Source organism: Oryctolagus cuniculus, chromosome 10, assembly GCF_051225735.1.
Source record: "Oryctolagus cuniculus isolate XC-2025 breed Fujian yellow rabbit chromosome 10, ASM5122573v1, whole genome shotgun sequence".
Lineage (NCBI taxonomy): Eukaryota > Metazoa > Chordata > Mammalia > Lagomorpha > Leporidae > Oryctolagus > Oryctolagus cuniculus.
The window spans coordinates 56,273,487-56,298,728 of NC_142876.1; the positions used below are offsets into that span (position 1 = coordinate 56,273,487).

At 48.5% G+C, this 25,242-nt stretch overlaps 1 protein-coding gene across 10 annotated transcripts in view; it reads right to left on the reverse strand.

Moving 5' to 3' along the window:
• Window positions 1-25,242, reverse strand: part of GREB1L (GREB1 like retinoic acid receptor coactivator) — a 285,560-nt gene that overhangs the window by 6,021 nt on the left and 254,297 nt on the right. For 7 of the 10 annotated variants that reach the window (XM_051852064.3, XM_089305847.1, XM_051852060.3 and 4 more), the window contains 12 exons: window positions 20,996-21,111; window positions 19,428-19,672; window positions 16,510-17,081; window positions 16,241-16,343; window positions 13,869-14,024; window positions 13,473-13,612; window positions 11,633-11,794; window positions 11,310-11,514; window positions 4,448-4,613; window positions 3,355-3,582; window positions 2,393-2,534; window positions 629-829 (listed from right to left, as the gene is read on the reverse strand). In XM_051852064.3, the coding sequence (XP_051708024.1) occupies window positions 629-829; window positions 2,393-2,534; window positions 3,355-3,582; window positions 4,448-4,613; window positions 11,310-11,514; window positions 11,633-11,794; window positions 13,473-13,612; window positions 13,869-14,024; window positions 16,241-16,343; window positions 16,510-17,081; window positions 19,428-19,672; window positions 20,996-21,111 (2,436 nt within the window). Of the gene's footprint in view, window positions 1-628; window positions 830-2,392; window positions 2,535-3,354; window positions 3,583-4,447; window positions 4,614-11,309; window positions 11,515-11,632; window positions 11,795-13,472; window positions 13,613-13,868; window positions 14,025-16,240; window positions 16,344-16,509; window positions 17,082-19,427; window positions 19,673-20,995; window positions 21,112-25,242 lie in introns of those variants that run through there. The other 3 variants (XR_016214605.1, XM_089305846.1, XR_016214606.1) reach the window with 3 other exon arrangements.

Consider the following 25,242-nt stretch of genomic DNA (forward strand, 5'->3'; position numbering starts at 1 on the left):
CTGCACCCGCATGGGAGACTAGGAGGAAGCACTTGGCTCCTGGCTTCAGATTGGCGCGGTGTGCTGGCCATAGCAGCCATTTGGGGTTTGGGGGGTAAACCAACAGAAGGAAGACCTTTCTCTCTGTCTCTCTCACTGTCTAATTCTGCCTGCCCAAAAAAAAAAAAACCTGTTAAAGAACAGAAGACCTCAGAAGTGAGGTTGAGAAATGGCAGCTATAAAGATCTCTAGTGGGACACATTTATTTGTTCAGTAACCGTTGAGTTCCTCAGCTGTCAAGAACTGTGGCCTTTGACAGGCAGTCTGGATAATTCCTGCATGGTCTGGTGTGTGGTAAGACAAGTGGGAGCAAGCAACTGCTTTTCTGCCCCAGGTCGTCAGGGTCGGCCTCTCAAGAGCTGACCTCTGAGCTAAGCCGGAATGCCCATGGGCTCCTTTTGTAGAGGTGGCGCAGGTCTGGGCAGGGGCACGTGCCGTCACAGCTTGTGTAGCCCTCGGGTAAGTGTGTCCCAGGCTCCTTTTGGACACCATTTAAATGACAAAGCAACAGAGCCCAAAGTGGCTGGATGGGGAAGGTTAAGTACTAGCTGTACGCCCACGCCCACCCCCCACACCACCAGCACCTCACCTCCTGCCCGATGTTAAGGTAGCAGTCGATGGCCAGCACGGGACTCTTGAAGTTACGGATGGCTTTGGGGAAGAGTTTATAGGACGCATGCTGAAGGAACTTCTCCAGGAGAAACTGTGCAGGGGCTGCCAGCAGCGTGTGTTCACTGTCGGGAGCACAGACGTACTGAAGGGGCAAGATGGGTGCTAGGCTCTCCGACACCTAGAATGAGTCAAGACGATCACTGGAAACGCGTCCCTCATTGAACGAAAGGCCCAAGAAAACACTGGACTGAATCACAGCCATCCCCCCTTCTGCACGGGGGATGTGTTCCAAGACTCCACGTGGCTCCCTGAACCATGGGTAGTACTAATCCCAGTGTATATTGATTTGTTTAATTTACAAATTAGGCACAGAAGAGATTAACAGCTAATTATGAAATAGAAACAATAAGAGCAAGGTATTGTCCTAAGAGTTGCGTGACTGTGGTCTGTAATCTGTCATGACGAATACTCATGTTTTTGGACACAGGTGACAATGTGGAAAGTGAAGTGGTGGCTAAGAGGGTTCTACTGTAAGAACGGCAGCGCAGGGACAGGTTTGTTTCAAGTATCTGTCATTTTGGGGTCGAGATTTTTTACCCCCCTCTCTGGGGATACTACAATAAGGATTTAGCAAAAGTAACACAGGGCCAGGAGAGTGGAAAGTAGGCTTGTAAAAGAGTTTTACTGTATTTAACAAATAATAGTGTCAGGTCCTACAGGAAGTTGCTTATGATACTGCTGGTGTGAGTGGGTTAAATCCTGTCTCGTCTCGGGCTGGCATAGGTTAGGTTTCCACCTACGGTGCTGGCACCTGATATGGACGCCAGTTCAAGTCCTGGCTGCTCCACTTCCGATCTAGCTCCCTACTAGTGCCCTGGGAAAGCAGTAGAAGATGGCCCAAGTCCTTGGGCCCCTGTACCCAGAAGAAGCTTCTGGCTTTGTTTTGGCCCAGCTCCGGCCTTTGCGGCCGTCTGGAGAGTGAATTAGTGGATAGAGGACCTCTCTGTCTGTCCCTCTGTAACTCTGCTGCTCAAATAAATCAATCTAAAAAATCCTTCTCATCTGAAACAAAAAAGCAAAGAGACTCTGAGCTCCAGGCAAATGATAAATTCATAATCTATTCAGAAAGGCGAGGGATGTGAAATTCTCTGCACAGGTTTTATTCTGTGTTACTAGCCATTTAAAAATGTCTGCTAATGGGGCCCATGCTACGACATAGCAGGTTAAGCTGCTGTCTACAGTGCCTGCATCCCGTAGGGGCACCGATTTGCTCCTGGAAGAAGCTTCTGGCTCCTGGCTCCAAACTGGCCCAGCCCCAGCTGTTGTGACAATTTGGGGAATGAGCCAGCTGATGGAAGACCTTTCCCTCCTCCTTCTCCCTCTCCCTCTCTGCCTTTCAAATAAATTAATCTTAAAAAATTTAAAAATAAAAAGTCTGCTAAAATAACCAAACCTTTCATTATTATATAAAGAATATAAAAATGGAACGTTTACCATTTTGAAACTAAAGCTCTGATGGAAGTGTTGACGCTTAAATATGAAAGGTAATCTCACTGAATTAGCAACTCACTGTTGGGCTCTGGCTGGGTCCTCAGGAACAGAAATGAAACTTCCAGTCTGACATTAGGAAGTCCCCTGTGTTAATTCGCTTTCACATCACGTGGAAAGTGTCTAATAACCGAAGCATGTTTACGCAGTCACTGCTTATTTTCAAAAGTGGGCTCAAGCTTGCAAAACTTACCATGATCTTTGGTTTAATGATGAAGTCCCGTTGCCCGCCAACCTGGACATGCTTCTTCATGAGACTGAAGTTATTAAAGCGGCAGATGAGCAGGCCACTACTGTTTGTCCTCAGGTTGAAGTCAACGTCTTCACAGAAGTACCTACATCATAACCACAGGGGTGGGTTTTTTCTTCTGACTGTGTCACATCTCAGCCACTACCGCATGCGGAGAACTGTGCAGCAGAGGTCAGGAGAGGGCCTAGAGCAGCCGCGCCCGCTAGGAACTGGCCCGCCCAGCACTGACCTGTCGGGACCCTAGGTTGTTAAAGGAAGGAGGACCTGAGGTGACTTTTGTCTCAGATACATATAGGGTTTTGTGTTTAAAGAAAAAAATTTAAAAAATTCTATCCATGAACATGATGAAGCATTGGCCAGATGTAAAAGAGAAGTGAAAGTAGCAGTTATTCTAATTGCCACAAATTCTAGGGGCGACCTAAAGGACTACCTGGGTCCTCGGAGATTTTTCAGGAACAAGCACACCCAGGAAGCAAGGCGGGGGCCAGCCTGCACATCTCCGCTTGTTGCCTTTTTCCTGCACGATCCAGATCTCTCAGTCTAACATTTGGGGGAAGGGGTGGCCTGCCGAGCTCTAAGAGGAGGTGACTGAGAGTTTAGTCTTCATGTTGTGGGGCCACACACTGATCCGAGACAGCTTGACTGAGTTCTTTGACAGCCAAATGCGCTTTCTAAGCATCTCACACTAGCCCCGTTCACTAGGGGCCTAGGGCCAATGGAAGGGTGGTGAAGGGGCACAATGTGGGGCTTGCGATTCCCTCTCCCCTTTCTCCATGGAGGGGTTTCTCAGCTTCTCAACAACACATAAGAATACTACAGAGTAGTAAAACTACTACAGAGGCTGGAGCGGGGCAAAGGCGACGAGGAGCCATCAGGGCTCCCCGCGTGCACGAGGCCTGCCCTACCTGTTGAAGTCGTACTGCACGTTCTGCGTCAGGTCTATGTTGAGGAGGATGAAATCATGCACGTGGCACCTAGAGAAGGGGGCCTTCAGGCTCTGGGACGTCAGCTTGCTGCTCCACTTCTGTATGCCCAGGATTGCGTAGTGGACAATCTTTGGTGTGGCTTCAATGTGCTGCAAGACACTCTTTAAGGATACGTTCTTACTGGAAATTCCTGCTTCCATGGGCTGGCTAGGAAATACAAAGTTCGTTGATATAAGAAGTCGCTAGAGACTGCGGAAGAAAGAACCATTTATGAAGGGCCAACCCTACTGTATACTAGCTACACTGTAGAAGATACGAGATGCTTTTCTTTAAGTTAGCCTGGAATGAAAAAGAATGTTTACTTAAGCCTCGCCTTTGTGGGGTGGGGCTTATCCTAGTTGGAGAAAGAAAGTTCATATTTCAAATGAATATTGAAGAGGTAGTAGAGGTTAGAAACACGGAAGCGTATTTCCCAGTTCTGGCAGTTCTGTATAATAAGAATAGTTGAAAGCATCACTGGTTTCAAATCAAAATATGTGAGCTGGCAGGGACCTAAAGATCACCCAGCACAGTGTTTCAGTGGGGCTGTTGAATTTGGGGGACTTTCTGGTGTAGGATGCTTCAATGTTTAGCATTCCCTGCTACTCAGGAACCCCCAGCCCACCCTGCATCAGTACTGTGACAGCCTAGGAAGGCAGTGCAGCAGGAGAACACTGGTCTGAGTCCAGCCGTAATCTCACAAGTGGTAGAACTGAGACAGATGTAGAATGACGTTCCGTGTCCACCCAGATAGCTGAGAAGCAAAACTGGGGCTAAAAACCAGGTCTCCTAAGTCAGATGCTAGCCATCTTTTAAAGAAATCATAGTGCCACAACAGACTTACGGCTGGCCAATGCTACGATGCAGAAATGGTCCAGGCATTTAAAGGCACATTGAATAGCTAAGTTAAAAAAAACAAAACAAAAAAAAAAAAAAACCCTACATCCCTACAAAACTCCTGGCTAATCATGTTGCTCTGCGAAGTTGTCCTATCTCCATGGGCACCTGCAGCCACGCTGGGAAGTGTCACTACCTGGTCTGCTCCTGAACACTGTGAATGTTCCACAGGACACACGAGTCATCCATCACCACGATGAAGGGCCAGACACACTGGCGCTTCACTCCCAGCTCCTCCAGGCGGTTCCTCTCCAGCTCCAGGTTGTGATAGGACAGCTCCTTAATGAGGAACCTGGCGGCACCTGGAAGGCAGCACAACAAGCTACACACCCCTCCCTCGGGCTGCAACGGAGCCTCACCCACAGCTCACAGGCTCCAGGGCCCTGCCTGTTCCCATGGCAACCATGCGGTTGGCGCCCAACCAAACATTCTGAACAGTGGTTCTCAAACCAGTGGGAACTGAATCACCGGAAGTTGGTCTGAGATGTGGATTCCCAGAGCCCATCAGCAGAGTCACTTCAGCAGGTGGGTGAAGGGCCAGAACAGAGCGTTCCTCGACAACGCAGCTGACACATGAACGGCATGCCCGTGAGGACTGTGAGAACTTAGTTTCCTTGATGGGACAAAGGTACTGTGTACATCAAGTGCCACTCACATGTCCTGCACTAGGGAGGGGCCAGGCTGTGATGAAGGGGGAGCCACTCCTGATGTGCCCTGCTGCAGAGACCTTGAGGAAGTTAGCGTCTTCTCTGAAATGCATTCTTGAAACCGGCACCCTTGGCCAGAAGCCAAACGGTATGGCAGCATGAGAGAGAGAGAGTAGACTGCAGCCACGCTGGCTGCATGTGGACCTGAGGCCACTGTTATCTAGCTGTGTGGCCCCCAACAAGCTAACTCCACCATGCCCTGGCTTCACCTGGAAGGAAGGTATCTCTCAGGGTGGCTGTGTGGTACTTGGGATTGAGCCTAGCACCCAAAAGGACTCAGAGATTATTATATGATGATCATTAGGAATTAGCCAAGTTTTATGAATGTGCCCCCCTAAGCCAGCATCCCATATGGGCGCCAGTTTGTGTGTCGGCTGTTCCACTTCGGTCCAGCTCCCTGCTAATGGCCTGGTGGTCAGGCCCCTGCTACACTTCGGGAGACCCAGAAGAAGCTCCTGGCTCCTGCCTTCAGCCTAGCTCAGTGCTGGCAGTTGCAACCATCTGGGGAGTGAACCAGCAGATGGAAGATCTCTGTCTCCTTGTAATTCAATCAATAAATCTTTTTAAAAAATTAAATGAAATGAAGATATAAATAATAAAATGAAGCAGGGGGCAGGCGTTGTGGTGCAGAGGGTTAAGCTGCTGCGTGGGATACCTTCCTCCCATGTTGGGGGGCTGTTTGGGTCCCAGCTACTTTGCTTCTGATTCAACGTCTTGCTATTGCATCTTGGGAGGCAGCAGGCGATGGCTCAAGTACTTAAGTCCCCGCCTCCCACATGGAAGACCCAGATGGAGCTCCTGACTCCTGGCTTCAGCCTGGTTCCCCCAGCTGTTGTGGGGGGTTGGGAGAGTGAAATAGCACTTGAAAGATTGATCAATCTGCCTCTGCCTTTCAAATAAGTAAATCTTTTTGTAAAAAATGAAGCAAACAAAGCTATTAAGTCTATGGGGGATACTCAAAATGAATAGATCAAAGGTAATGGGATTTAGGAAAATCTACCTTCCAAGCACAGGAACATGTTGGCACTCTCAACACAGTACGGGCCATGTATGAAAAGTCCTCAGCTAATATGATTGTGGTGGTAAAAAACTGAAAGGTTTCCCTCTAAGGTCAGGAACCATTTAAGGAATTCCACCTCTACTATTTCTATTTAACATAGCATCAGAAGTCCACACCAGAGCAACTAGGAAAGAAAAAATGTATTCAAGTTGGAAAGGAAAAGTAAAATTATCCCTGTTTCCAGACAACATGGGCAGAAAACCCAAAAAATTCCACAAAGTTAGGATAAATGATTTCAGCAAAGCTGCAGATCCAAATCACCAAAAACCAATTGCATTTCTACACACCAACAATGTGCAGTGTAAAACAGTTTCATTTAGGATAGCATAAAAATACTATAAATAAGAAAAAAACCACCAACAAGGCAAAAGAATTACACACAGTGGAAATTACAAAACATTGCTAACAGAAATTAAACACCAGTAAGTGGACAGACATCCTGTGTTCTAAGAATACTGTATTGTTAGCTGTCAGTACTACCCAAGGTGATCAATATATTTAATCCCTATCAAAATCTGACATTTTTGAAGAAATAGAAAAATCCATGTTTAAATTGGTAGAGAACCTCAGGTGATTAAATAGTCAAAACAATCTTGAAAAAGAGTGAGGGGCGGGCATTGTAGTACACCCATGTGGGACGCCTGTACCCCACATTGTAGTACAGCTGTGTGGGATGCCTGCACCCCACACTGGAGTCCAGGCCACTCCATGCTTCTGACTGAGCTGCTGGCGAAGGTACCAAGTAGTTGAGTTCCCTTCACCCACGTAGGAGACCCATACGGAATTCCTGCTTCTGGCTTCAGCATATTCTAACCCTGGCTTTTGTAGGAGTGAGCTAGCATATGGAAGATCAGTCTTTCTTTGCTTCTGCCCCTCTGTCAGTTTGCCTTTTAAATAAGTTTAAGTCTTTTTAAAGTTTTTTTTTTTTTAAGTAATACTTTTGATTTGAAAACTTAAAGCAGAGTCCAGCTTTGCTGTGCAGTGGATTGAGCTACCACCTGCAATGCCAGTATCCCATGTGAACACCCATTTGAGCCCTGGCTGCTTCACTTCCATGCAGCTCCTGTCAATGTGCCTGGGAAAGCAGCGGAAGACGACCCACGTGCTTGGGCCTGGGCCCCTGCCACCCATGTTGGAGGCTCAGATGGAGTTCCAGGCTTCTGGCTTCTGGGTAGTTGTACCCATTTGGAGAGTAAACCATCATTCTCTTTTTCCCTTTTCCCCTCTCCCTAACTCTGCCTTTTGAACAAAATAAAAATAAACCTTAAAAAAAAAACTTACACAAAGGTTTTTATAATCAAAGAAGTAGAATGGTAGCATAAAGATAGTCATGTAGAGGCCAGAAGTAAACCCTCACATACAACTAAAAACCAAATGATCTTGTAAAAGATGCCAGTGACATTCAGTGGAGGAAGGATGGTCTCTTGAACAAACGGTGTTGAGAAAACATTCAGGAGAATCAAGTCGGACCCTTGCCTTATGTCACGTATAAGAAATAAATCGAAATGAACCAAAGGCCTAAAAGTAAAGCTACAGCTATAAGCTATCTAGAAGACAACTTAGAGGAAAACTTCATGACACTGAATTTGGCAATCATCTCCTATGTGATATACCAAAAACAGACAATAAAAGGAAAAACAAAGTGAACTTCATCAAAATAAAACAAACAAACAAACAAAAAAACTTGTGCATCAAAGGACTTCCAACAGTGAAAAGGCAATCCACGGAATGGGAGAAAATAACTACAAATAATGTATCTGATGGACTTAATATCCAGAATATTTGAAGAACTACTATAATTGAGCAACAATAAAATGACCCAAATGAAAAATGGGCAAAGGATTATGAAGATACTTCTCTGAAGAAGATACAGTGATGGCCAATAAACACAAAAAGATGCTCAACATTACTCATTATAGGTCACAATGTAAGACCACAGCACGGGCGGGGATGTAGAGAAATTGGAACCCCTGTGCACAACTGGTGGGAATGTAAGACAGTACAGCCACTTTTGAAAAAAGTGTGGTACAGTTATTTTCAAAAGAATTATCATGTAGTATAGGAATTCTACTTGGGTATATACTAATAACCGAAGAGTATCTAAGAGATACTTGTATAATCTGTGTTCACAGAAGCAGTAGTCACAACAGCCCAAAGATGGGAGCAGCCAAAGTGTCCACTGGCAGAGTGGGTACGCAAGATGTGGTGTACACAGCCTAAAGAGGGAATTCAGACACATGCTTAACCTTAAGGACTTTAGGATAAATGAATTAAGCTAGTCACAGGACAAATACCGATTTAGGACCCACTAATCTGAGGTACTTAAGAGAAAGCTGAATGGCGGTTGCCAGGGGCTGGGAGGGAGAGATGAGGAGGTGTCGGTGAGTACAGTTCTGCTTTTGAAAGAAGAAAACAGCTCTGGAGGTCTCTCTCACAGCACTATGTAAGGCACTTAACACTACTGAACTATACAGAAATAGTTAAGATGGTAAATTTTATGCTTTAAAAAATATTTATGAGCCGGCGCCGTGGCTCAATAGGCTAATCCTCCACCTTGCGGCGCCGGCACACCGGGTTCTAGTCCCGGTTGGGGCGCCGGATTCTGTCCCGGTTGCCCCTCTTCCAGGCCAGCTCTCTGCTATGGCCAGGGAGTGCAGTGGAGGATGGCCCAGGTGCTTGGGCCCTGCACCCCATGGGAGACCAGGAAAAGCACCTGGATCCTGGCTCCTGCCATCGGATCAGCGCGGTGCGCCGGCTGCAGCGGCGGCCATTGGAGGGTGAACCAACGGCAAAGGAAGACCTTTCTCTCTCTGTCTCTCTCTCTCACTGTCCACTCTGCCGGTCAAAAATAAAAAAAAATAAAAAATAAAAAAAAATAAAAAAATATTTATGTATTTGAAAAGCAGAGGCAGAGAGAGAGAGAGAGAGAAATTTTCCATCCACTGGTTCACCCCCCAGATGGCCACATCAGCCAGAGCTGGGCCAATCTGAGGCCTGAAGCCAGGAGCTTCTTCCAGGTCTCCCACGCAGGTGCAGAGGCCCAAGGACTTGGGCCATCTTCTGCTGCTTTCCCAGGCAGAGAGCTGGATCGGAAGTAGAACAACCAGTACTCAAACCAGTGCCCACATGGGATGCTGGCATTGCAGACAGTGGCTTTACCCACTACAACACAGTGCCAGCTCCTAATTTTGTGTTTTTAATAACAAACTTATTTCAGTTGCTTCCCAAATCATTGCAAAAATTAGCAAAACTGGCACTAAAGAAATTTTGATCTGGGTTAAGACTTTTTCTCCCAGTGGTCAGTCAGACACAAAGAAGTAATTTGAAGATCATGGTCACATAGAATAAAAGACTGCAGTTAGTTTGGGGATAAATGGTTCTGGGGAGGATAAAGAACCAGAAGTAGACAATAGCCTTGATTCACATGACATAAGTTACAAACATGGAAATAAAAATTGCATTAAAAAAATAAAGCAGTTTCTGACAATATTTTAATTCCATATTTAGGTTATTAAAGTTTAAGGACTAAAAAGGGATAGAAAGGAGAATAAGAGGGGCCAGCGCTGTGGCATAGTGGGTAAAGCCACATCCCAGTGCTGACATCCCATATGGGCACCGGTTTGAGTCCTAGCTGCTCCACTTCCCATCCAGCTCCCTGCTAATGTGCCTGGGAAAGCAACAGAAGATGGCCCAGGTGACTTGTCTCCTGCACCCACATGAGATACCTGGAGCTTCAGCCTGACCTAGCCCTGGCTGTTGTGGCCATTTGGGGAGTGAACCAGCAGATGGAAGATCTCTGTCTCTCCCTCTTTCTCTAGAACTCTACCTTCAAATAAACAAGTAAATATTAGAAAAGAAGGGGAGGTGTTGTGTTTTGATACAGCAGGTAAAGACATCGCTTGCAGCACCAGCATCCCATGCGGGCACCAGTTCAAGTTTTGGCTGCTCCACTTCCAATTCAGCTCCCTGCTAATGTGCCTGGGAAAGCAGCAGAAGATGGCCCAAATGCTTGGGTCCCTGTATCCATGTGGGAGACCTGGATGAAGCTCCTAGCTCCCCCCTGGCCCAGCCCTGGCCATTGTGGCCATGTGGGGAGTGAACCAGTAGATGGAAGATCTCTCTCTGTCCCTCTTTCTATCTTTCTGTAACTATGCCTTTCAAATAAAAAATATTTTTTTTTTTAAAAAGGAGTAAGAAATGAAGAAACCTAGAGAAGAGGTAAAGACAGACAGGCACAAGGTGAAGCAGAAGCTACGTGGAAAGGGAGGAGAGGGAGATGGAGGGGATCCTGGAGAGGAGGAGCTTGTAGGATCCAGGACATTACTAGGGGCAGGCAGTTGGCCTAGGGGTTAGGGTGCCTGTGTTCCACATTGGAGTGCTGGCTCTGATCGCTAGCTCTGGCTTCCGACTCCAGCTTCCTTATGCTACAGAGTAAGTTCCCAGCTCCTGGCTCTGGCTCTGGCTCTGGCTCTGGCTGCTCCTGACCTGGCCACTGGGGGCTTGGGGAAGTGAACCAATGGATGGCAGCTTTCTCTGCCTCTCAAAAAAATATATAAACCTTCTGATCTACTGTGCATTTCAGCTCCAGGTTAGATGTTATTTCTTCCCTTTTAAGTGGGAATTAGCAGCTCTTGATCCTCAGTTCTTTTGAGACTTGGCACTGGGTTGGCCACTGAAGCTGGTGGGAAAACTCATTGAGAACTAGAGTGAGTACAAGAAGTCCCCAGAGAGGGCAGCTCAAAGCCACGGGCTGTGGTTAGCGGCCTCCTAGCTAAGGCAAATGAGGGAGTTCTAGACACCTGCAGCACCTCCCCCACAGCTATGACAGCCACTCAACCACCACGTGCCCTCTTTGAGAAAACAGCCCACTGCTCTTAAACCCCACAGGGAAGAACAGGACAGAGACTTCCAGGCACTTCTACTGCCTCACAGGCAGTCAGGATGCTTCCAGCTCCCCTGTGGGATGGCAATTCAGAACCTGCCATGTGCTCTTTGGATGAGAATCAGTGCAGTCCGTTCTGGAGCAAAGAGAACCACCAACGTCCCTCTCTGTCTGCCAGCTCTCTTGTCACTATTCTGTTCCTGCCCCAGGGTGCTCAGTCCAAAAAAAAGACCTTTGGTTAGGAGGGCAGGACACCTTCCAGAGGCAGAACAATCTGCAAATGCCATGCCAGGGCAGGGAGCTCAGTTTCTCTTCTCAGCCCTTGTGCCCAGCCCAGGGGGCCCCTTACCCACGCCTGCATTATTGAACATGCCGGGAAGCACCAGCATGATGTGGTTGGGCCAGTACTTGCGGTACAGCGGCATCTCATATTCTTTGACCACCAGCAGGTGAAGGTGGCTGATGCCCTCCATGGCGTGGAAAAGGTTTAGGAGTCCGTGCTCGTGGCGACCACTGGAAGGCGTGAAAATAGGGCTCTTGACCGCATTCAGATTCTGCCGAAAGGGGAACAAGAGATCAAAAAGGGAAAGCAAAATTCTTAGATGTGAGCAGCTCAGAGAGCCCGATCTAGTGCCAGCTTGGTAACCCCCGTGTCCAGACACCCTCACCCACCTTATCTGAAACCAGGGGCAGCCGCATGCTCTCCAGATGTTTGCCCTGCTTGCTGAAGACAAAATGGCTCTCTTTGGATTTGGGAATGATGAAATAGAGCTGAACCTCTTCTCCCAGCATAGAGGAGGAGAACGTGAACGCATGGAGGGTGGAGTCCGACATCTACATTTGCAAAGAAGAAATGGGAGGGAGGGAACGTAAGCTCAGGGTTGCCAAGTGTCAGGCCGCCCCCCCAGGCTGTTACCAAGACAAGCAAACGAGGACTCAGGCCACCAGACCAGCCATTATGAGCGCCATCACGTTAAGGGTTAGGAAGGCAGACACCTCACTAGTGAGCAGGCGCATGAGAGCCGAGTATCTTCCCCTATAAAGCCTCTCCGTGGGTGAAGGGCATGGGGCTTGGAACTGTCTCCATTCCTCATCCTCAAAGCCTTACTGTGCCATCTTAGGCAGAGGTCAGCCATACCTGTTGGATGTCCTGTTTTGCACACATTACCAAAGGTTCTCATGTCTCTATGTGGGCCAGGTCAAATGAATAATCAACTGTCTAAAAAAAATATTAGGACTGACATCATTAAAACATCCCCGTGGCTCTATGTTTCCTGGCTACAGCGGCAGCTGAAGAGGTTTGAACAGTCACTTGGCCCAGAACTCTGGGTTCGGGGAAGAGACCATTTGACTCACTGAAGCCAAATATAAATCTAACCTATTTCTAAAGTTGCTGGGAACTAACACATGCTCAGTAACCCGTCTCCATGAGTAATTATATAACAGCTCTTCACAAGCTGTAGATACGGGCAGCATTTGGCCCAACAAAAGGATAAAATCAAGAGTTCTCGTTTACCCCACCACAAAAATGTGGGGATATACTACTTAGCACTAAGATCATGCAGAAACTGAAGGTTTTTAATAAAGTTTTCTAAAAACCTGTGATTTACAGACCAGAGGACTATGGGTCTTCTGTGTTCGGGGAAGCACTGTGAGGCGATTTCAGAGTATCCCACCAAACATGTCCAAGAACATCAAGAAAAGAAGTGGGATAAACAGGTAATTTGGATTAGAAGGGCAGAGTTACTCAGTCCAGTTTTTCAGTGTGTCGCTTCTAGTAGCCATTTGTATTCCAGGATGACGTGAGGGCCAAGGTAAGGACCTGGGCCCCAGGAGCAGAAGTAGGTTCGGGGGAATCCTCGGTGTGCAGAGCCGGGGGAAAGCAACGTGGAACGCAGCCCTCAGAGAGACTCTGGGACTACTACCGTTTGCTGCCTCTCCTATCTTGTGTGCCTAACGATGCCCTGGCCCCAAGCAGCCAGGTACGACAGGGCACCGATTTCATGTTCTATGTCCCTGCCGCTCAGTTCTCACTGCCCAGAACAAACGTCAGCCTGCATGGTCACATCCATCCCCAGCTGCAGTGAGAAGGTGACTAGGTCGGTGTAGATCAGCACACTCGTGAGAACCGCAGCTCCGAGGGCCCGCCCTGTGCATGTCAGATAATCACACCATTTCAGACAGCAACCCAAACAGAGGGGGACCCCATTTAGCAAATACACTACAGTGCCCACTTTTTCAGATAAACGGCTACTTTCCGACCTACACATGACACGTGTAACCCTTACAGTGAAGTAACTCAGTGCTGAAACCAAGCTGCTTCTCTCCCTGCAACCCCAAGAAGCTGTGTTTCATTGAACCATCGCTCATGCATTTCCCCCGCGCCTCAGTGGCTCCTGCTAAGTCAGCGATCCTTTACCCATTGCCTGAAACTAGGGCTTTTGTTTTTCATCTCACGTGCACACCCCACCTACAGACATCTCAAATCCCTATTGGGTAACCGGGTCTGCACCTGTGAGGCGGCAGCGAAGTCCATGTACTGGTGGCACTGCTCACAGTGGTGAAAGGTGTTGTAGGCTGCGTACTTGGTCAGCATCATGGACACAGTCTCTCGTTTCCTGGGCTCCTCAACCTTGGCTTCTTTGATTACTTCTGCATATAAAAGGGCAAAAATCCATCCCATGATTAATGGGAAAAGCCCCATGCCTGGGAAGTAAAGTTCCCCCACTCCCTCTTTTCCAAGGATTATATAATTTACGCCCAAAGAAGGGAAGTATGAAAATTGAAAGATGATATCCACATGTGGGAGTGAAAACGAGGAGATTTAGGCTCCTCTGTGCCATGGCTCCCCCACCCTGCATCCCATCCACCCTTGAGAGGCTGTGAGCTGGGCTCGGCTTGCGCTGACCTCGTTTGACCCCCGCCAGCTTCTCGGTGTACACCAGGCTCATCAAGCTGTACTTGGGATCATGCACACTGACGTCAAAGGACATCTTACTGAAGCTCTCGAGGTCGGGCCAGGGCTCTCCCTCCGCCTGGCCGGCTCCGCTGCTCTCGCTGTGATCTAGGACAAGAGGGACGTGCATAGAGCGGGCAGGTCGCCCTCCCTCCCTCGCACTCCCTGGGAGAAGGGCTTCTGGAAGCAAAGCCCCTGCTGGGTGGAGAAAGGCATTTCTGAAAAGTGAGCTCCCCACTCCCAGGGCAGGAGGGGCCGGGGCTGCTCCTTCAGACTGCTCTGGGAGGCACATTGTTCCTCCATTCCCGCTGACCCGGATCAGACCCCCACCCACCCCACATTTCCTTTAAAGCTTGTTTAACTTTGGACAATCTGAATCCTTAAGGAGCTTTTAGCTGTAGGAGTTTCAAATAATGGACACCAAAGAGATTCTGGGATGCACTGAGCAAGATTCCTGGTGCCTGCCGCACAGTGGAGTCACCTGGGAGGCTTGTAACCCCCACACCCAGGTCACAGCCCAGAGCAGCTAATTCAGAACCTCGCTGCCTACCCAAGAGTCAGCTGTGTTCCAGTAAGCAGTCAGGGTCCACAGCCAGTAGTCACGGCCCTGCCTCTTACTGCTTCACACTTTGCGGCAGCGGCGCCGTCAGTGTGCCAGGTTTCTGAGCATTAGATACGGCATTCAAGGGGTCTTCAGCAAGTTCATGGAAAATGCACATCATGAAAAAGCTAGGCATGGATTTCAAGATTTGCAACAATTCCATTTACTCCACAGTTTGAAGTCCTCTCATATTTAAAGTGCCAAGACAACGGCAGGCACAGAGAGAGGGTCCAATAAATGGTGTTTATGATAAAACTTGATCAAAAAATAACAAGACAACTTTCAATGGGAGAAAGGAGGAAATACATTTTAAAGAGCTTGAAGGCTGGACATACAGCTATCATCTTTTAAACACAAACAGAACTGTTCATATCACTGAGCTGAAGCTTGCATTTTATTTAATGTTCCAGGCGTATGCTGGTGTTTCTGAAAGGTGTCGCTGCACCTGCCGGAGCACTGTGTGAACCTGCTCTAAGATGGGGGAGGAGGAGGAAACCAAGCCAACAGCTACAAAGGCCAGCTTCTGTGCAATGGGCTGCCAGAGATTCACATCTCAGCCACACTGAGGAAGATCCAAGGTCCCTGTAGCATGATCTGAAGATAAAATAAAAAGCTTCGCTCTCCTGTGGTGCCAAGGAGCCTGGCAGGAAAGCTGGCAGGAATGACAGGGCCGGGTTAGCACTGGCTTTGCCTCTGTGGTCCGAGCCCCCTTCCAGGGTGGTTGGGGATGTTTTGTGGCCAGCCTGGCAGGGCTCTGGTGGTGGCTCTGGGGATCTGGTAGCAGCCCAGCTGGGGGCGCAAGCAGGCCTGGGTGGGAAGTTGAGGCTGAGTGTGTGCGTGCACGCATGTGTCTACAATCATGGACGTGAACTGGCTGAGGAACAGAAATGGGGCTGAAGCCATAATAAAGCGATTAGATAAAGTCCGTTTTCCCCATTCTTGCTCTGCTCTGGTCCTTTTGGCTGGTCCCAGAATAGGTCCAACTACATTTAGAAAAACAGGTGAGGTGAGAGCTCCAGGGGAGGCACCGACGAGGGCTTCCCCTATCCCGGACTCATCCTGGAGGGGCCGAGAACCTGTACCCCAGCCGCTCCACTGTCTCCCCACAGTCACATGGTTCCGAGAGGTGGAGCCACAGCTGAGGCCGCTCACGGCTTCAGAGCAGAACTGTCTCCGGGGGAGGGGAGAGGGGAAAGGGCTGAGTGAGCAGGAAAGGACGCTTACTTGTGCTGCAGCCCGTCATCCCACCCCTCTCCCCCTGCCCAGGGGCAGAAGGGGCTTTGTCTGTGGGGCCTGTTCAGTTGCACAGCTCTTCACAGTCGTCCCGTGTGGTTACCACGGGACACAGGCTTTGGCTCACGGGCAAGGTGTTGGTATCCAGAGTGCAAACATGCCTTCAGGCAGCTGAACAATACAGGTCTAATTTTACAGGGGTTTAACCATGGAGGCAACTAATCTACCTCCCAGGCCTTTATAAAATGCCTCTGCCTGGCATCTTGCTGCGCATCGTGGGGCGAGGGAGGCCAAGGGGACACTCCCCTGCCCCTGACCTCAGGGAGCTAAAAGCGGCCACCTGGGACTCTTTCCTGGTACTCCCGCCGGGCACACGCTCCTCAGCCTACACTGACTCTGCAGCTTAGGAACTGTCGGGTCCAGAAGGCAAAGCAGACGCCCAGGACGCCTGCTTCTGTTCCCTCTCGGGCACCCCGCGGCCAGGACTCACCACGGTTGATCTCCTCCTCATCGTACACATCCACCTCCAGGAGTCGGATGAGCATGCGGAAGAGGATCCTAAGGAACTGTAAATAGGAGCCAGTCTTTCCCACCTGACGGAAATACATTTCATCAGGGACGGGAGGAGGAGGGGAAGAGAGGGGAGGAAAAGAGAAAAGACGTTTCACACCTGGGCTCTGCCTCTGCCTCTGCGAGGCACCCACCCCGCCCCGAAAGACCCGCTGGGTTCTCTGCTAGGGCAGCCTGGCCTGGCCCTACCTGGGGGGGCCCGGTCAGCAGCAGCCGGCGGGGATGGACGGTGCGGGTGCCCGAGGCCGGGTCGGGCTGGTTGCTGTAGTCGGCGTGGTGCTGCCGGGCTGAGGTCCACTGCCTGTAGTAGAGCGACTGCTCCTCGCTGCTCATGTCCTTGTGCAGGAGCGGCCGCAGGGAGCTCACCCAGGTCACGTCGGCGTGCGGCAGCAGGGATGAGGAGGACGGCAGCTTCCCGCCCTTCTGGGAGCCCAGCAGGCTGTAGGCCGCTTTGGATAAGATCACGATGGGGGGCAGGGCTGCGTGCAGGCCCCTGTAGCCTCTGGCAGGCTGTCCTGGCCATGAGAGGGTCCTGGGTCCCGAGGAGGAGGACGAAGGCTTGGAGGTGGTGCTGCTCGCCATCGGGGGGCCCAGGGAGTCACACTCCTGCTTCAGACTCTCCCCGGCTCCAGCTGTGCTGCCAGAGACCCCTTCGTCCAGCCCCACGCTGGTGGCTGGGCTCTGGAAGCTGGGGGTCAGAGGCTGCTTCTGGGACTTGTCGGCCGTGCTCGAAGAGCTCACCCCGTTCTCCATGATGGAACCTGAAAGAGGACCGACAGAACTCACCCCTGCCTGCCTGTTACTGATGCCAGGGTGCCTCTGGGAAGCAGACCAAGGCCAGAAAACCAGCTGGATCCTGGCTGGGCTGGGCTTCCCTTTGCCTCACGCTCTGTGCCGCTCCATCCTGCTTCCCTGGCCCTTGTTAGAGGCTTTGGCCAAGGGGAGACACCAGGTGGAAACTGGTCCCTTCTCCCTGGCCTCCTCCCCGCAGGCTCACCCCGGTAGCTGCCGTTCTATACTGTGGCTGCAGCTCGGGTCCCACAGGCTTCTCTGGGTCCCCTCGCTTCTTCAGGCCCTGGGATGGTGGGGCCTCTGGGGTGAATTAGACCCCAGTTTACCCGGCCTTCTAGATCTTGTCCACATCTTTGTAAAGGGTCCCTAGCCAACCCGACTCCTTCCACACGTTGACCAAGGGAGGCTCCATGTTCAAGTTCTGCTCCAGCAGCAGCTGCTGCCTTCTGAGGGCTGCAAGCCTCCCACTCTGGCTGTGGATGAGCTCCCAGGGCTGTAGCCACTTACGTGGACTCCCCAACCAGGGCAAGGCTGTCTCCACACAAAGGCATCGATGACGCCAGCCAAGTGAGCTGTTGCTCTTGCCCTGTGTTTCTGTACAGTTTGCTGATTATGTTCAAATATGCCCTCTCTCCCACCAGATCAGCCACTGTTGGGTTTGAGGACAAATCAAAAGCCCATCACATTTAGGCTGAAGGCCCTCTCTGAGCTCATATTGGTGCTGCCCAGGCATGTGGGTTAGCTCCCAATCTTGGGAGATCCTAAATGAATAGCCACAGATGGGGTTATTCAAACCATATTACTCCACTTGCTTGTCTGACTCGTGTGCCTGTCTTGTAGGAGAATTTGCCTTTCCATGATGGCCCTGAGCGCTCTTGGGCAGCAAGGTTTCTCGTCACCCTGGGCTGGGGTCCATTTGCTCAGTGCTGTGAGCATGGCTTGTGGGGATGGAAACTACCTAGCAAAAGGCAAACCACTACCTTTGAGTTCATCAGAGCAAGGCCAAGAACCGATGAGCCTTGGCGAGCAGCTCTACAAGTACAAGGCAAGGAGGGAGTGTGGCCCAAGGACCACCAGAAGGAAAACCACCCAGGCCCTCCTCATCTCTCCCTCCCAGCCACTGGTATCCCGAAGCTCCTAGGTATCCCAAGCTCCCCGCGTGCTCGTTACCCGTGACAATCCTCTGAACCTGTGCACTTTATTTTAAACTGCTCTCAGGGAGGAAACCCAGGGAGCCTGCAGTGGGGCGCCTGAGGGAGGTAGATGAAATCCTGGGCTGAGGGTAAGTGGCCACATGCCCAGGGTAGACGGTTCTCAGACTCCTCCAGGTCGAGGGTGACTACAGATAGACAGACAACCCAACAGATAACCAGCTGCCGCTTCATTTCCCACACGAAGCCTCCAACAGCTGTTGACACAAGGAACAGGAAGACTGGTGCTTCTTTTGGACACAAAATGTGTGTGTATGGGTGGGTGGGTGCGTGTGCAGAGTGACAGCATGATCTCAGTGACAGTTCAAAACAAGCAAAGAGGGAAGGAGGGACACATGGCTCACTGCTAATAATGGTGGTTACCTCTGGTGGTGGGGCAGCTTTTCATTTTTAATCTCTTCCCTGTACTTTGCTATATTCTCCCAGTTTTCTGCATTAAGCTTTATTATTTTCATAATCAGAAAAAAAATGGAAGTAGTGTTGCATTTGCTTTACTACAGCTTAGTAGAAGAAAACCTATGCCAGGCCCAGCCATGAAATGCACAGTAATGCTTTAAGAGGCGGCCAGTGGGCTGCGTGGAGGTTGCTCCAGTGGCCCAGAGTGCACTTCTGTGTGCATTGATGTACTTAGGAAATGCCGCCATTCAAGCAAACATTATATGCCACAAGCCAAGCCACTTAATTCCAACTTATAGCTTCAGGATCTGGAAAAAAAAGCTTTTGTGCACATATGAGGGGAACGGGTCTTCAACAAGTTCATGGAAAATGTGTTATGGAAAAACTATTTTATGCATGGATTTCAAAAGTGTGTTGCACTCACTTATCTTTTAATTCTATTTTCCCCTGAACCATGAGAAGACTGAAGGTAGAAGAGAAGGGGCAATGGTACCGGCTGGGGTGGACAGAGTGTATGTCTTCTACTTAGGCTATTACCAAGCTCTTGAAGGTCTACTCAGAAGTTGTTTGCGGCTGTTCTGCACTCAGGTTTTCCAAGCAGCTGAGGTCTGGAAAAGCTGCTGAAGGTTTTATGGGGGATTGGTGGGTGCACCCGCCTTCCATACTCCTAGTACCTGCAGCCCAGCCCTGGAGGACACAAGTACCAACCTGAGGTTCCAGTGACAGCACTGCTGTTGCTCTGGGGCCGCTCCAGGTCGATGAGCAGCTCATCAGCATCGTTCTCACTGACAGCGGCTCGCTCCTGCTCCTTCCCACTGAGGTCCAAGGCAGCCGTGGGCCCCCGGATCACTTCCTTTGGGACGTAGCAGCACGCCAGACCCACTTCTTGCTCCAAGGCCGTGCGAGTTAAATAGCTTGAATCAATTAAGCGGAGATCACAGTACTTCAAAGACCTGTGCAGAAGTAACCACGCTGTTGGTGAGTCCATGTGGCTGGGCAGGCAGTGGTGTTTCTTTTGTTTAAGATTTATTTACTTTTTAAAGATCTATTTATTTATTTGAAAGCCAGAGAGGCAGAGGAAGAGAGAGAGAGGTCTTCCACCTGCTGGTTCACTCCCCAGATGGCGGACACAGCCGGTGCTCGGCTGATCCGAAGTCAGGAGCCAGGAGATTCTTCCAGGTCTCCCATGCAGGCGCAGGGGCATCAGGACTTGGGCCATCTTCCACTGCTTTCCCAGGCCACAGCAGAGCTGGTTCGAAAGTGGAGCTGCCAAGTCTCGAACTGGCGCCCATATGGGATGCTAGCACTGCAGGCAGTGGCTTTACCCACTATACCACAGCAGCAGCTCTTATTTATTTATTTGAAAGGCAGAGTTCAGAAAAGCAGAGGCAGCGAGAAAAAGAGAGAGAGAGAGAGAGAGAGAGAGAGAGAGAGAGAGAGAGAGAATATTCCACCTATTGGTTCACTCCCCAAATGCCTACAACACCTGACACAATTCAGGCCAAAACCAGGAACTCAATCTGAGTCTCCCATGTGGGCGGTAGGAACTCAGCTACTTGAGCCATCACCTGCTGCCTCCAAGGGTGCACATACGCAGGAAGCTGGAATCAGAAGGGGAGTCAGAACTCAAACCCCAAAACTCTGATATGGGTGTCCAAAGCCATGCCTTAATCATTGTGCCAAATGCTGCCCCAAGGTTTTATTGGTCCAAAAACATGTTTCACATCCAATGCATGTGAGGTATTTTCAAAAGTTCATGGAAAATGCCTATGAAGACAAAACTATGCATGGTTTTTTAAATTAATTAATAAAAGCTTTATCTTTTAATTACATTTTAAATAAATTTTTGAAATGCTCTCATACAGTAAACATTAAAATAAAGCTTCTATTGTTATTGTTGTTGTTGCTGCTTTTCAATCTGTGGGCCCTCAACCTCTAAGGGAGTCAGGAAAGCAGATTAGCAGAGACCAATAGAATAATAGAAGGGATATAATAAAGAAATTATAAAATAATAGAAAGAAATCCTGCTTTTCCTCTCTTTCTTGCTCGCTGACTACCTTGCTTTGATGCACAAACAGTTCACACATAACCATCTCCCATTCCCAAAATTGCTGCATGTTTTCTGGAAGGCTGAAAGAGTGAATAAGGAGAGGCTATATTTCTTGTATCCTCCTCTCATGACCAAACAAGTGAAGTAATGGTGTGCATCAACCAAGTTTTAATCATCGGTTCAGCTAGGTGACAAAGAAAACTGGAGTTAATCACTCAAGTTGTACCTGGGGAAGGTTTCTCCAAGCGGATCTTTTCCAGTTAATATCACAATACAAGGCAGACCTTCTAAATCTTGATAAGTCCGAGGAATCCACTCTTCTGATTCATTTCCTCTCCAAGTCTGCAGAAAGAGACCCAGATGATAAAATTAAAGCTACTTATTTAGCTTTTAAGAGACACAGTGTGTGCATCCACATACTTCCATTGAGTTTTTGTGAATCTGTATCTATGTACAAGCATATTTTAACTGCCACTAAAAAGCAATTAAAGCTCTTCTATAAAATAGGATCTTTGGTTTTATCTTAATAAAGTAGGAGATCTTGTTATGTATCTCTGTGTTAACAACACAGACTAAAGAAACACAATGTGAATATCCCACCAGTGATGCAAATGTTACAGAAATCCTGGCTTCTCTACAAGACTCAAGGCACTGACATGCATTTTTTCACATAGTGGACAAACTCTTGGGATTAGTTGATGAAAGACCATTTGCGTTGTGAATAACTCAAAAAAGAATCTCAGAACTCCATCACAAAGAGATATTTTTCACTAATAATGAAATTAGCCACCCCGATGGTATTTTTCCCTGTCTTTTGCTTTATTGATTTTATTCTTAAAATCAATTAACTTGAGATAGAGAGGCAGAGAACTCCCACCCACCAGATCACCCCCAAAACACCCACAGCCAAAGCCAGAAGCCCCATCCAGGTCTCCCCAGTTACTGCTGCCTCCCAGGGTCTGTAGCAGCAAGAAGCTGAAATCAGGGGTTGGACCTGGGCATTGAACCTAGGCACGCCAACATGGGACCACTGGCACCGTAACTGCTAGGCCAAACACCTGTCCCTTATTGACTTTAAAAATCACTGGCGGCCGGCGCCGCGGCTCACTAGGCTAATCCTCCGCCTAGTGGCGCCGGCACACCGGGATCTAGTCCCGTTCGGGGCGCCGGATTCTGTCCCGGTTGCCCCTCTTCCAGGCCAGCTCTCTGCTGTGGCCAGGGAGTGCAGTGGAGGATGGCCCAGGTGCTTGGGCCCTGCACCCCATGGGAGACCAGGAAAAGCACCTGGTTCCTGGCTCCTGCCATCGGATCAGCGCGGTGCGCTGGCCGTGGCGGCCATTGGAGGGTGAACCAACGGCAAAAGGAAGACCTTTCTCTCTGTCTCTCTCTCTCACTGTCCACTCTGCCTGTTAAAAAAAAAAAATCACTGGCAATTATTGGCATGGGGCTTTCAGAGAGTCTTTTGCAAAAGGGGCTAAAAATATAACCAGAAAAAAATATAAGTAGACCTGGAATAAGAAAAATACCTCTTCCTTATCTGGAAAAATAACACAATTTGTGCACGTTTTTAACAACAAAAGTCTATTAGGCATCTTTCTCATACATATAAACACATATATGCACATAGATACATCTTTAATAAATGGAAACATCAATCCTGAAAACATAAATATATCAATGAGGAGATGAATCCTACCAACTTGCAAGATGTTAGAAGATAAAAGGTTGTGGGGGCTGGGGGCTGGCACCATAGTTTAGCGGGTAAAGCCGCTGCCTGCAGTGCCAGCATCCCATGTGGGCACCAATTTGAGACTCGGATGCTCCACTTCTGATCCAGCTCTCTGCTGTGGCCTGGAAAAGCAGCAGAAAATGGCCCAAGTCCTTGGGTCCCTGCATCCACAAGGGAGACCCAGAAGAAGCTCCTGGCTCCTGCTTTCAGATGGGCCCAGCTCCAGCCATTGTGGCCATTTGGGGAGTGAACCATCGGATGGAAGATCTCCCTCTCTGCTTCTGCCTCTGCCTTTCAAGTAAATAAATCAATCTTTAAAAAAAGATAAAAGGTTGTGACAGGTTTTTAAATTTTAGAACAGAAAGAAAATAGACCACCTTGTAAGCAAATACAGTGGTTCTACTACTTTTTAAGTAGGTAGCATCTACCTATGCACTGTATTAGCTTCCTAGCACGAGTTATAAGAAATGAACTGATAGTCTGATAATGCTCTCGGGAATGAGGACTAAAAAGTGAGGTGTTAAGTAAAGAACATTAATTTTATTCAAAAATAGATGGGTGGATCAGGCATTGGCCTAAGTGGTGAAGATCCTGCTTTAGGTGCCTGCACTCACTCCATATTTGAGAGTGCCTGGGTTCCAGTCTGGGCTCTGCTCCTGATTCCAGCTGCCTACTACTGCATTCCCTGGGAAGCAGCAGGTGATGGATCAACTAGTTGGGTCCTTGCCACACACATGGGAGACCTGGATTGACTGGGTTTGGCCCAGTACAGTCCTGGCCACTGTGGGTATTTGGGGAGTGAATCAGCAAATAGGAGTTCTCGCTCTCAATCTTTCTCCATCTCTCAAAAAAATAATAAAAATTTCAAAACTAGATGGGTACTTACTTTGCTTTGCACAAAATGGGATAAAAGAAATCTACCAGGTAAGAGATAATATAATAGGGCAATGATTTGTTTGTGTCTAGGTATGGTTAAATGAAGAAAAATCAGTCTTTAGAAATAAATATACCAAGAGATGGTGCTGTGGTGTTGCGGGTAAAGCCGCTGCCTGCAGTGCCAGCATCCCACATAGGTGCTGGTTCAAGACCTGGCTGCTCCACTTGTAATTCAGCTCTCTGCTATGGCCTGGAAAAGCAGCACAAGATGGCCCAAATGCTTGGGCCCCTGCACCTGCATGGGAGACCCAGAAGAAACTCCTGGCTCCTGGCTTTGGATCGGTCCAGCTCTGGCCATTGTGGCCATCTGGGGAGTGAACCAGCAGATGGAAGACCTCTCTCTCTCTGCCTCTCCTTCTCTGTAACTCTACCTCTCAAGTAAATTTAAAAAACTTAAAAAATATACTCACAATTGCTTAAAATAAATTTCTATAATTTGTAAAACAGGAAGAAAGATAACCAATTTAATTCTTTTACTTGTTTCCCAATCTTTTGTTATGTCTGTTCAGACCAAGGTGAAATCAGTCATCCAACATAACTGTTTACAAGTTTGAGACTTAGAAAATCAGTCTGTCAATCTGGCATAGTAGAAAGGCATAGAGACCTTTCTCTCTGTCTACCCCCACTTTCTGTCTGTAACTCTACCTCTCAAATAAATAAAATCGTTTTAAAAAAGAGACGTCTTTTTGAATACTAGATTGTCTACAGAAACACAATTTTCGGTATCATTTCATGTTAAAGGGAGCTGAAGCACTACCTGATTTAAAGCAAACAATTCTGAAATAGGAATATTTTACATGGGGCTTTCATATGGGCCTCACGATATCCCTGACACCGAGAATTTCCCTAAATGTGTTTTATCTCCTGGAAGCCATCCATTGGTCATGCTTCTGCTAATAATGTTTGGGTTATAAAGTGGGATTACAAATATTTTACTCCAAGAGGATAATTATTTTCAGAAGACTAAATAAATCTCACTTTTACTCTTGACCAATCAGCTAGCCACACCCATTACTTTCAGATGCTTTTCCAGAACACTGCTACTTTTGATGAATGAAGGGTGCAGTTCTTCCATGTACCAAAAATGGCCTCAGGATGACCATACTGCAGGGGTGTTTAAAACCACACAAAGACTGGACAAACACTGAGTTCCAGGATACCATGGGACTCCAGACCAAGAAAATCTAGTGAAAGCTTCACATGCTGACAGATTTAGATTTAAACCTTTTACCATTCCAAAGTACTTGTTAATTATACTTTAACCACAATATCTAATGGGATAATTAGCAGTAAGTACAAAAATTGGATCATATAGCGGGAGAAGCAGCGTTTGATTTCACCCAAGACTAGAAATAAAAGGCACACCCATGCCATCCTGAAAATGGTAAAAGAGATTAGTAACTTAGAAATAAGCAGGTGAATCAGAATCTGCCCGCCAACAGGCAGTCTTGCTTAGATGTGAACATCCTAAAATCTCATGTTTTCACTCTCACACAGAGGGTATAGAAAGGATGCACTGATGTAGTTCAGTGGTTTTAAGAACACGGGACTCTTGGGGGCCGGCACTGTGGCGTAGTGGGTAAAGCCGCCGTCTGCAGTGCCGGCATCCCATATGGATGCCAGTTCGAAATCTGGCTGCTCCACTTCCAATCCAGCTCTCTGCTGTGGCCTGGGAAAGCAGTAGAAGATGGCCCAAGTCCTTGGGCCCCTGCATCCATGTGGGAGACCCGGAAGAAGCTCCTGGCTCCTGGCATCAGATCGGCACAGCTCTGGCCGTTGTGGCCATCTTGGGAGTGAACCAGCAGATG